Here is a 12,902-nt window from a genome sequence, read left to right on the forward strand (position 1 = left end):
TATTAAGGGTTCCAAATGATTTTTTATAGGTGTAGCTTCATGAAATGACAGAATTAATTTGTTAACTTTATGGAAGATGGAAATTTTTTTTTCTTTTCTTTTTTTGTATAAGTAAGGGATGCTGTTAAACTATCTTGCTGAAATGGTAAAGATTTTGGGTATTTGAAGAACTAATTAAATGAATAATTTTTATTAACACAGAGGAGATGGATTGTTTAAGTTTAGAGTTTGGAGTTAGAGATATTAATATTTGTTTACTTGTATTTGAATGTTAGCCTAGGTTTGGTTTGGGAAGTCCGGGGGTTGGGGGGATGGGATAAATCATTGTGTAATACTTGTGATGTATTTCTTTTTTCTTTTATGATAAAAACAATAAAATTTTATATTGAAAAAAAAAAAAGAATAGAATAGAATAACAGAGTTGGAAGGAACCTTGGGGGTCTTCTAGTCCAACCCTGTTCAGGTAGGAAACCCTATACCATTTCAGACAAATGGTTCAGTGGTTTATGTCTCTTGTTTTCTGAGCAATTTAGAGGCTGCTTTGCTGTGTTTTTCTTATCCTAGCTATTTATGCTTTAGAAGAAAGGAGAACATTTCACAAATTTATTTGAATGAAACCCATGCAATGATATGGTTGACACTTTGCAGCATTTATATCCTTCAAAATGTATTCTTATATATATAGTAATTTTTTCCAAAATGAATTTATTAGAATTCTGCTTCCCAACTGCCTATGTTTGCTTTCCTTTCAGGATTACTAAGAAAATTAACCATTTCTGTCATGGGCCAAAATTTATTAAGAATCTTGCCATTTGGATCTCCATGTCAGCTCTTAAATGACAAACAGTTTAGTTTTGGGAGGGGGAGGTTCTTTTTAATGAATATAGATGATAATGAGAAACAGATACCAATTTTATTCTGATTAATACTACAAACAAATTGACATAGTCATGTGTGCAAATGTTAAGCTAAATGGCTACTAAATAATCTTAACTAAATATTATATGCATCAGAATCAATTTTCAAAGTACTAGATCAACAGAGTATCATACTTACTAAATTTGGATGATTTTGGCTTAAAGCATTAAAAAGCACTTTCATAGAAGAGCTTTGTTCTTCTTCAGAACCAGCTCTTGATCTGAGCCAGCTAGTTTTGAGAACTGAAGAGATTTTATTTTCCTCTTGGCCCTGATGTAGTTTAGTTTAAAGCATTTAAAAAGAAGCAAACCATTTTTTCTTCACTGTGGCTCTAGTGAGCTTGATTCTGATTTGTTTTTGACTCTGTCTAGAACTCTTGCTTCATACCACTTCTTGGTTCCTGGGGCTCAGGAACCCAAGAATTCTACCAACTCTGAACAAGAATTTCAATATCCTGTTTATAGTTTCTGGCTGTAGGTTCTGTGTAGAGTGTATCTCTCTCCCAATCCAAAAATCTACAACCATAATTACAGCTACAGTATTGGAAAAATCCTGATTATCTACAAACTATCATTTCCTACCATAACTTGCAAAAGACTTTAAATACAGGAGAAAAGGTGGCTTTGAAGATGATAAGCTTTCCTCATGGCTGCCACTCCTAGTTGTTTGTTTGCTTCAAACACCCAGACAGATTCATACAATATGAATGAAAATGTGGATAGGGATGGGGTAAAAGAGCTAGCAATTTATTTTATTCTCCTTTTAGATACGGTGAGAGTGAGGAGCTTTTTTGCCATGCCAAAACCTGCCCACTTTAATGCCTCCCTTCTTGTTTTTTTATATACAGTGAGAAGAGAGAGAAAAGTTTCGCTTAAACTTTTGAGCTAATCTTAGTTTTTGATCGTCAAATTCTGTGTCTAAACTCAATTTATAGATTGCCCTTTGATTAAAACAGGATAGGAATAAATAATAGTTTATGTTTACTACTAACTGGTACCAGAATATACTAGAAAATTTAGTTCCATAAATTTCAAAACAATACTATTTTTTTTTAAAAGGTAAAGGAGTTCCTGCAGATTTTACTCAGCTAATAGTTTCTGACTATAGGGGGCAGTGCTCATCTCTGTTTCAACGCCACTGAGATAGCATTGTCCGAAGACATTTCCGTGGTCATGTGGCCACTTGATGTCACAGACCTCTGTTACCTTCCCACCAAAGTGTTACTTATTTATCTACTCACATTTTCATGCTGTCGAACTGCTAGGCTGGCAGGAGCTGAGGAGAGGATGGGAGCTGGGGTGAGGACGGGAGCTTTCCAGCCAACAAGCCGAGCAGCTTAATTGCTGAGCCACTGTGTTGCCCAAATATTTTCAAAAGCTGAATATAAATTGCTTTTGAAGCCACTATATATAGCTATATATAGCATTTTCAAAAGCTAAAGGAGAAGCTTTTAGTCTCTTCTTGTAATCCAAAGAGAATGAGCACAAGAGACCAGAGTTCATGCTGTTTCATTTTCTAAGAGGAAAATACAATTTCCCATTAGTTTTAACCTAATCTCTATCTCCAACTTTGGCTGGCAGAAAATTTAGAGAAGAGAAAACAATGGTGAACAAATATATTTTCTTAGTAAAGATAATGGGAAATATGCAACATTTGAACACAAAGGTTATTTTGTCAAGTAGAACCAGAAGTAACTGATGGATTTATCTTCCAAGAAATTGAATAAATTCTTGTGAAACCATCATTTTCTAGGGCAAGATTTCTTTTTACTGTCTCCAATGAATTCTATTAAAGCATTGAACATTATTTTGATTTATTCTGTACAAAAATCATACAAAACCCCCCTAAACAGATTGCTTTACTTAGAAGTCCTTTCTAGAAATATGTTGTAACTGCCTCATATGATTTCTAGCTAAAAAAGATGTTTCACTGTCTTTATCATTTTATTGGGCGATATGTGCCTGATTAGTTGTAAAATCACTCCACTGAACATTGTGAGAATATTTCTAGCTAAAATTGTATGGGATTTGTAATGGCATGTGAGAGTGAGGGGAAGAGATGCTGCCTAGGAAACGATCAGACTAGGAGAGGGGAGCTGCCAATGGCTTAACAGTCAGAGAACAAAACTTAGGAAAGGCCCGCCCTAATGGATCAGGCAGTTAAAAGTGTTGGTGGGAGATTTGTGTTTTCAGATTTGCAAGATTCTGTTAATGTTGCCTTATAATAAAGTTGAATTAGTTCACCTGGTCAAAATACCTGTCTGGTTTGCCCTGGTTTATTGATCACATTGTATTTGTTATTTTTATTTTTATTTTCTATTTCTATTTATTTATTTTATTCATTACTTTTAATATTTTATCTCATTCTATTAACAATTATACAATCTGAAACCTTTCACAATCTCTCTAAAATTTTTGTGATCCTGAATAATGTAATGTATTTGTTATCATCAAAATATTCTGAATATGATATAGACAGTAAATATCTAACTGACACTTATTTGTAGATTATTTCCAGTATTACCAGGAAATGGTAGAGTGACACAGAAAGATATGATTGTTGGAGGCTACTTGATACCTAAAGGGGTGAGTAGGGCAATGATTCTATCAAAAGACTGCGAAAGAAAAAGCTGAAGCTTTGTTTTGGGTACAGTGGTACTTTGGTATTGATTATTTATTGGTTCCAGGAGGCGAGATGAGTACCAAAAACTGAGTACTAAACAAATTTTTTCCCATAAGGAATAATGTGAATTACAAGGCAGCCAACAATGACAAATTCTAGCTTGTACATTGAGTACCAAACAAACGATCAGTACCAGGACAAAAATTTTGCGTCAAAATGCATTGAGTACCAAAGTTTCAAGGCAGTTGAGTACCAAAGTACCACTGTATATAAAAGTATGAGGCAAGAAATTGTCTCATATTTGATTCATTTAGTTTTAATATGAGATTATTAACTTAAACACTGAAATAATCTATGCCTCTTAACTGCCTATCCTTAAATTATGATTTATTAACAGTATTCTCATGTGGGAACTCGAGAAGAGGAATTTGAATTCCACCTTCAAAATCCAATTCTGTCTCCGCCACCTTCAACCCTGCTTTGCCACTTCTGTCCAATTGGATTTTGTTTTTTTGTTTTTTTTAAAATATATTTTCCTCATAGCTGTGCTGATGGAAGAACAAGAAAGAAGGCAGACTCTTGGCCAGATGCCATTTTTGTACTGTCTGATTAATTAGAGTGAACTGACCTTGCTCAAGGAAAGGAAAACTAGGTTACTTGCCAGCAATATGCACAGGTGTAAAAGTGCTGCTTATGTTGGGGTGGGCAGCCAAGTGAAAGGGGACCTGAAATACATCAATAGTGATTTATAATCCCTTGTGGACAGCAACACCTTTCTAAAACAGACATTGAATTGCTAATTTGTATTTGCTAGTTTATGAAATCTAATTAAGATGGATCTGATGAGATAGACTTTGGTTATAAATTTCCCCTCCCACAAATACTGAGTAAATTTTAAAATAATGTTTTTATGAGGTTAAAAAATACTGGCAGGTTTAAATACAAACTTAATAAATAACAACTATTATTTTAATCGTTACAACTGTGTGTCTATTACACTAATAGCTTATTCAGGGCTATTGTGGTTTTATTTTGAATCATATTTGAAGCAATATATAACATGGTAAACATTTTTGTCATACTGTTTTGATATTTGTGAAATTATAAAAAAGTACATGCACTTGGGGATTGATTTATATATATTCTGCAATGTATTTACTTTATTAGACACAATTGGCACTCTGTCATTATGCTACTTCATATCAGGAAGAGAATTTTGCCTCAGCAAAGGAGTTCCAACCTGAACGCTGGCTAAGGAAAACCAATATGGATAGGGTAGATAATTTTGGATCCATCCCTTTTGGTTATGGTATTCGAAGTTGCATAGGCAAGCGAATTGCTGAATTGGAAATTCATCTTGCACTAATACAGGTAAGCAAGTTATACCTACTAAAGCTTCTTTTGTCGAAAAAAAATATAAAATGTTACGGGTAAAAGGAAAAAATGCAGTGAACAAGCAACTACTGTTTTTTAATCCTTTAACTGCCCTACATACCCTAAAAAGCACCACTCCAACCATTTGAATCAGAGAGGAAGATGTTGGACTTCTAGCACCTTCTCTCTGTCTTTTCCTCTAAGCTAGAGGTGGAAGAGGCTTACAGGCTGTTTTAAATGGTGACAGAGCTTGCAAATAGCAAGTGTGAATAGACATTCTATTCAGAACTACTGCTAGTTCTCTTTTGGCTTCTTACCTTCCATTCCTCAAGACTGAGGAGAATGAGTTTCCTCCCACCCCCACTTATTGGCTGTTGTTATCTAGAATAACCTAAGCGCTATTAAACAAACATTCTCCTTGAATATTCTGAGTCAGCAAGGAACTCTAATTTAGTGCTAAAGCCAGGGGGAAAATACTCTCTACCTTGTCTTCCTCAAGGCTAGGCGGGCTTGGTGATTCAGAGGATAGCTATTTGAAGTTTTTTCTGCCCTAGTTTCTTTTTACAGACCAAACACTCTGTGTTGAAAAGGAAAAACTCAGTTTTCTTTGCTGCCAACTCCAGAGAATAACTAGATATTCCAGATTCCTTAGAAAAACTGGTGCTTTATATGAAAATGCCCCTTTTGATTATATTCTGTAAAATCTGAATGAGGATGTGGGGAAAGAATCAACTGCACCACAATTATTATTAGCAATAAGGCTAAGAACATTGTAGATGAAGACATGACAGATGCTATCACAGATTGGAAAAAGGAAGATGTCCCACATCTTCTGTTCACTTTCTTCATAAGCAATGAACTGTATAAAACTATAGAAAATAAATAAGGCAGCAGGTCCTTTGGGTAAATCTAGTGCAAAAAAAAAAAAGCTACTTTCCTCTCTGAATCCTTGTATTGAAACTGTGCACCAATCTTCTCAGAAGCATGCCAAAAGAATTAGAGTTTCTAAGCAATCTTTCATTGTCTGAACATCAGGTACTTGATTCTTCCCTATCCAAGAGTACAGGTAATGCTTGCTATCCACAGTCTCCTTATCCATGATTTTATATATCTATGATAAAAAGAGACAAGACTTTAGTACCGTGTTTCCCCAAAAATAAGACCGGGTCCTTTTTTCCCCCCCTCCAAAAGAGGCACCAGATCTTATTTTCAGGGGATGTCTTTTATACTCACCTCCAGCACTGACAGCCCCGCCCAGCTGATCCACTTCTTCTGGGGCTGAAGGAGCAGCTTCATTCTGCAGTGCATTCCGGCCTGCATTTTGCAGTCAGGCCTTTCCGGAAGGCCTATGCAGCCGAGTACCGAGCTATGGATTGAATCCATAGCTCAATCCTCAGCTGCAGAGGTCTTGCAGAACCGAGCTCAGGCCTGGCTGCAGAAGATGCCTCAGAAGAAGTGGGCTGGCGAGGAGAGGCCTGGCTGTAAGGTAAGCAGGTATGGGGCGCGTGGGGCAGATCCACCCCCCATCTCTGCCCTAGCTTGATTTTTAAGTTTGTGCATTGTCCCAAAACTAGGGATTATTTTTTGGGTAGGCCTTATATTAGGCCCACACCCCAAAATCAAGTTAGGGCTTATTTTCGGGGTAGGCCTTATTTTCGTGGAAACACAGTATATCTGTAATTTATCTGCTACTTAGCTGCAGTTTTGGCCTAGAGGTGAGTTGCTTTTTGTTATTTAATGTATATAGAAAATGGATAATGAGCTTCCATTTACCTAGAATGTAGTTTGTTGGGGATTAGCTTTAGGCCAGGGGTAGGCAACCTTGGCTCTTTTATGACTCGTGGACTTCAACTCCCAGAATTCCTGAGCCAGCCATGCTGGCTCAGGAATTCTGGGAGTTGAAGTCCACGAGTCATAAAAGAGCCAAGGTTGCCAACCCCTGCTTTAGGCTATTTGTTCAGTGTACTAATATTGCCCCTCCTTGCTTGGTCAAAAGGGTAAAAATGGCTTCTTTGCATCAGCTGGCCTTTTTTTCTGTTTGCAGTGACTTGCTGAACTGGCAGTGCCATTCATGACTCATGCTAGCTTTCCTCTTGCATGTTTCATGTTATTTCACAATCTCAGTTGAGGGGTCTCTCAGTTATATTGCTCCATCCTGACGTGCCCTGCAGACTGCTTATGGCAATCTCCATCATGCCTTCGGATGCTCCCACTGCTTGCAAACTGCTTATGGCTCATTTCAGTTGTCATGAATGGTTTGTGTTAGAATTTATGCTCAGCATCATGATCAAGAAATCTCTCTGCTGAGACTGTGAAAGAAGCCAGCTTGAGCCACTGTGACATAAGTGGGGTAACTCTTTCAATTGCCAGCAAATTAAGTCAATTCATAGAAGAAGACAGAATCAGTTTGGTTAAAGCGTCAGGCTAGAAACAGGAGACTATAGTTCTAATTCCACTTTAGGTACAAAGCCCTCTGGGAAACCCTGTGCCAGTCAGTCTGTCTCAGCCCTAGGAAGCTAGCAATAGCATACAACTTCTGAAAAACCTTGCCAAGAAAACTGCAGGGACTTGTCCAGGGAGTTGCTAGGTGTTAAAAACTGACTCAAAGGTACATAATAGAACCAAAAATAGAAGAAGACACAAGCTATTGTGAGGATGTCATAGAGCCCTTGAACCTAGGCTGATCCAGTGAGATCTGCTCTGACCAGGGGAGAAGGAAGAAAGAATAAATGTAGATAAATTGCACAGAGCAATTCAATTCAAGTTTATTACATCCTAAGGCAGATACAATCTAAATATTGAATAAAAGAAGTATTACACTTTTCTATATGTATGGGCGTCTGTATAAGAGAAAAACATTGCTAATGGAGTCTAAAAATAATTAAAAACATAGTTACTAAAATAAATCCAAATAAAATACTCTTAGAAGAAGTTCCAATCTTAAGTAATGGTACAGTGTATCATACAGTGACAGCACAGAACCGTGCAACTTGAGATGTTCTTTTTGAATCCTTGTCTGAGAATAGTAGCATTAAATACAAATCACATTCCTTACCTGAAAATGTCTTCAAGACAAGATATATAAGGTTCTGTCTAGTCCTTATACTATAATAGCATATGGCCTATGGTTTCTATTGAATCATCACCACATGAACATAACCAAAAATGCAAAGGAGTGCCTTTAAAACATCCAAAATGACTGCTGAGGGCATAGAATCCAACCTGGCTAAAGTGAAGGCTAAATGTAATTTTAAAATTGGAATGGATGATAAATATGTGGCTGGAAGAGACCTTTTGGGGAGCAAATGATAAATAATGGAGTGTCACTCCTTACTTAAGCTTGTTTGAAAATCTATATCCAGTTTCATTGCTTAAGGGCAGCTCTAGCATTATCAAAGTGTAACGTGCACAGAATTTCCCTAGAGAAGCCCAGCAACTGACTTTATCTAGGGCTTTTAAAAGCCATGATAATTTAAAGCGATCTCCAAATACTAATAGGGTCAGATCTATGGAGAGTAGACTTAACTAGCCAGAAGATAAGAAGAAAAGGCCATGCTCTAGCATTCATCAAAACTTTGCCTGTTTCTCATCGTAAAGTCACATTTTTGACACTATTTGGGAACATCAAAATGGAACAGAACACTTGTATGGGATGAGAAGTGGATGAGGACTATATAGGCTTTGGAAAGTATTCTATTGGCATTTTCTCATTATTTGAGGTTTCATCATCCGTAATTTTATATTGGAATGAAACCCTGCACTGGAGGAAAGAGCAAACAGTTTCTCATGTGCTTTGTCTTGTCCTTCCTAGATGGCACTGTGAGTCAATCTAATACCGTAATGCCTTTTTTTAACCCTTTCCATCCTCCTCTTAGCTCATTGGTCATTATGTAGCTCTAGAAGAGTCACCTTATTTGTTTCAATTACCCTCATTCTCAGATAGTTAACTGTACTTTTTTAATTTTTGAAAGTTTTCTATATACATTTTTCTATATAGGTTTTGTTTTTTAACAATGGGTTTTTTTCTTCTTTTATCTTTTTCCAGCATATTTGTTTTGGTCTTTGTATAATTAAATAAATACAATGTGTAGTATATTTTATAAGATGTGGACTTCTAGAACTACTAACTATTATTGCTGCCTTTCTAATATTTCATTTTTATTAATCCTGATATTATTCCATTTTTCCTATTAGTTACTTCAGCATTTTGAAATAAAAAGATCTCCAAAAACTAAATCAGTTTTTGCCAAAACTCATGGATTATTGACGCCTGCAGATTCCATCAATGTGAAATTTGCTGACAGGAAATGAGAACAGTAATGTTAAGAAGATCTCCAGTTTCAGCTTCCGTGCAAAGTTCCTGAAGCTTCTCTTAGCCATTATGGGATTTTCCTTCTAAGCTTTAGATGCCTTCACAGAAGCATATCTGTTTCCTGAAAAGTATTATACATAACACAAAATGTTATGTAATCCTTTTATATGCTCAGAATTTTGTTTATCTCTGAGAGATACAGTAAAGGCAACTAATGCATCAATTTACTGTCCAGCATTTGGGCTGTGGATGCTTCAAAAATTATTTGGAAGAAGTATCTTGGACCTCCCATGAGCACTTTTCTGTTATTCATTAAAGCTTGAAAAAGGAGGGTCTGCTTTAATGAATAGAAGAGAGATGTTTCAAAGTCACACCAATGTATTCCTGAACTGTTTTTGTAGAGATCATAGCCCTATTAGAATCCTTAAGCACAAATTTCATTGTATCGCTTTCCTAGGAAATTCTTTACAAGAATCAACACGTTTATTTTAGTAGCCTCAAATATATTCAAGTTAGTTACTGATCACTAAATCCTTCTTCTCAGTTTAAAAAGAGTTAATGGTTTATCTATAAATGGTTAAATGGTAACAAATTTACAAGTTAAAATAGTTTCAGTTATCACATACCTCATGTAAAATCTCTGAAAAAAGAACATTCCTTTATGTGATGGAATGTATTTACTATTTCTGTGTCCTTTCTTCAGTGTAATTTCAGAAATTTCCGTCTTGACTATGCTTTGTTTCCAAATATAAAGAGGTTTTAAAGAAAATTCTGAAATCTATAGCTTGTGCTTATTCAGAGGGCTGATCTTTGTTCCCTGAAAAGCTGTGGAAATAACATATGCAATTTTGTAGAATTGAGCAATATAAATGGTAAAAAGAATTGATTTTTATATCTGTCCATTTTTATTGACTGAAAATACAAATGTCTTTTTAAAATTTAGTTTTCATTTTAAAATAAAAATTGACTTTAGTAGCCTTGCATCCTTTTTTTTAATTGCTTGCTTTTATATGTTACTATTTGTGGGGGCTACTGCCCTCTCTAGGATAGACAGATAATGACATAGTTTTGCATATTCAAAAGACAGACACTTTCTAATTGTTTGCACAATTATATAGCTAGTAAATACCAGAAGGTTGTGTTTGAATGATTTTACTGTGATAAGACAGATTGCAGCAAGATGGTATTTATAGAGGAAGTTTTGTTAAATTAAAAACCTTGTACTAAACCATTTTATGTCTCTTAACAAAACATTTGCTATCAAAATGGAGCATACATATTTAATGACACACTGACTACAGTATAGCTTTAATAGGTAAAGGTTATTTAGTTCAAAATATTTACATTAGTAATTTAGGACACACCTGATACTATTTTATCTGTTATCACTAATCACAGCTTTGTATTTATTTTCCAAATGTATAAGAATATGCCCAACTTTCTCTCTATATATCACTGGATGGTCTCCAGAGAGACAGAATGGGACAATTGGTGTTGTCCAGATTACTGTGCCCACTTCTTTGCAGGACCCCCACTGCAGCCAACCCACCACTAGCATTTATGTGTGGTGGGCCCTCTTCTCCCGGTCGAGTCACTAAGGGACACTTCTTACTGGGTATTTTGCTGCACAAGACACTTAAATGAGCCTCCCAGTGCCGGTCTGTGTAGTGAAATGCCTAGGAAGAAGCGTTCCTCAGTGACTCAGCTGGGAGTAGGGGCAGGGCAGGACTGCCAGCAGGCTATTGCTGGGGGAGGAGTGCTGTTGGAGAGCCCGCTGAACATAAATGCTGGTGGTAGGTTGGCTGTGGTGGGGGCCCACGGAGAAGTGAGTGCAGTAATCTGGCTGACGCCAATTGTCCAAGACCCCAGAGAGAAGAGTGCAACAAAAAGCTTACTTAGCTTCACTATGTAAACTTGCTTTCAGCGGATTCTTTACTTGAGGTGGAATGAAAGAACAAATTCTGAGTCTCAGTTTGGATACCATATGGACCTGAATTTTAGGCTATTGTATTAGCTTTTTTAAGATTGTAATATTTACTGGTACAATTGTAAATTTACTGGTGACTATTTTGTATGTTAATTCCTATTATATAAAAGTTTCAGGAGGGCATATGTTAACAATACAATAAAATTAATAATTTTGATAACATTCTATGTGTCTCTTAAATATTATCACAACAAAAAAAGGACTGAGCAGTTGTTATATAAGGGTCAATCAACTGAAGAGGAAAAGGTGCTAATTCTGTCTATAGGTCCATAAAAAAGACTATATCCATATAACTCTTGTCTGTTTCAAGTGATATATTTCCATTTTGTTTCACTGATCATTTTATTATTCAGCATTGTAATTCAATTAATTGATTGATCAATATCATTTTATAATAGAGCGTTGTATTAATCCATCCTCAGATATGAAATGTGGCTCAGCCAATCACTTATTCTCCACCCAACTTACATTCTAGGATTGTTATCCTAGTGATTACAAGTTGAGGAGGATTAAAGACTCCACCTTCTGTTCTTGGAGAAAAGGTGGGATTCATCAATTTAGGAGCAGCTTCATGTTGTCCAGTCTCATCATGCTAACTGTATCAAGAAGCCAAATGGTTTGTTAATGTGTCTGCTGTGTGTATCCAAAACTGCAACAAAGCTGGTCTTTTCACTTGAAAGGCTACAGCTCTGCAGAACTTATAAGTGGTCCATTCTGCCTTTGGTGAGAACTTCTTCATCATCTAACTCCCATTAGTTTTACCCAAGGGATTCAGTTTCCATAGCAGCATTCTATGTCTTTTGAGTTTTGCTGATACTGAGATAATTACCATCAAGTTTTGTTTGAAGATTTGGGTAATGGAAATGATAGGTAGTTATAGGCATGCTCACAAACTCTCAGTGCACTTAGTATTTCAATTGACCCTCATTCTTTTTTTAGTTCATATTTTTTTCACCATTCTGAAGAGTTAAAGGGTTTTTTTTCATTTTCAGCTGGCAGTGTCATGATACTTTTAGGCAATATTTAACTATTTCTAGTATTTACCAAAATCATTATCAACAACCAAAGAGCCACTGGCTGTAATGCCTGGTATGTGAAATGAGTAAATCAATATATTGGTAGTAGAATAGTGGGGAAAAGATCTGGTCATTAACTCACTAATATAATATTGATTGACTAACAAAGTATCATAGATTTCCAGTTACTGTCTTTTAAACACAGGTAACACTCATTTATGTAGTTTATAGTAAAGCTGGAAATGTGGCAGAAAAACTGTAGACTTCAGCTATTGTAATGAATATATAACAATTCTGTGCTGCAAAAATCCAGAAGAGCAGTAGATGGTAGCAAGGAAATATAGAAAACTCTATTATTTGTTACTCTGGTTATTACAGATTAATATGAAATATCTGATTTTTGTATAAATTATAAATGTTCTTGAGGGAAAAAGGCCTGTTCTTGAGGGAAACTCCTGTACTTTAATGGTAAACGTAAATATATATTTACATTAAATGATACAGAATATATTCTAGCACGTCACTGCCTAAATTAAATTCATATCCAAAATACCACCAGATGGGGCTATTGTTTATTCTGCTTATTCATCTTCATTCCTAAATTTATTTTATGCTCAAAGTGGTCTCTCTCTCTCTCTCTCTCTCTCTCTCTCTCTCTCTCTCTCTCTCTCTC

At 35.9% G+C, this 12,902-nt stretch overlaps 1 protein-coding gene across 1 annotated transcript in view; it reads left to right on the forward strand.

Moving 5' to 3' along the window:
• LOC107302019 (cytochrome P450 27C1) overlaps nucleotides 1–9,262 on the forward strand; it is a 32,801-nt gene extending 23,539 nt beyond the window's left edge. Inside the window, exons 7-9 of the mRNA XM_015831157.1 lie at nucleotides 3,425–3,503; nucleotides 4,708–4,911; nucleotides 9,109–9,262. Coding sequence (XP_015686643.1) covers nucleotides 3,425–3,503; nucleotides 4,708–4,911; nucleotides 9,109–9,225 — 400 coding nt within the window. The 3' untranslated portion in view covers nucleotides 9,226–9,262. The remainder of the gene's footprint in view (nucleotides 1–3,424; nucleotides 3,504–4,707; nucleotides 4,912–9,108) is intronic.
• The last annotated feature ends 3,640 nt before the right edge of the window (nucleotides 9,263–12,902 follow it).

The sequence above is a fragment of the Protobothrops mucrosquamatus genome, unplaced genomic scaffold, assembly GCF_001527695.2.
Source record: "Protobothrops mucrosquamatus isolate PMUCROS unplaced genomic scaffold, P.Mucros_1.0 scaffold_254, whole genome shotgun sequence".
Lineage (NCBI taxonomy): Eukaryota > Metazoa > Chordata > Lepidosauria > Squamata > Viperidae > Protobothrops > Protobothrops mucrosquamatus.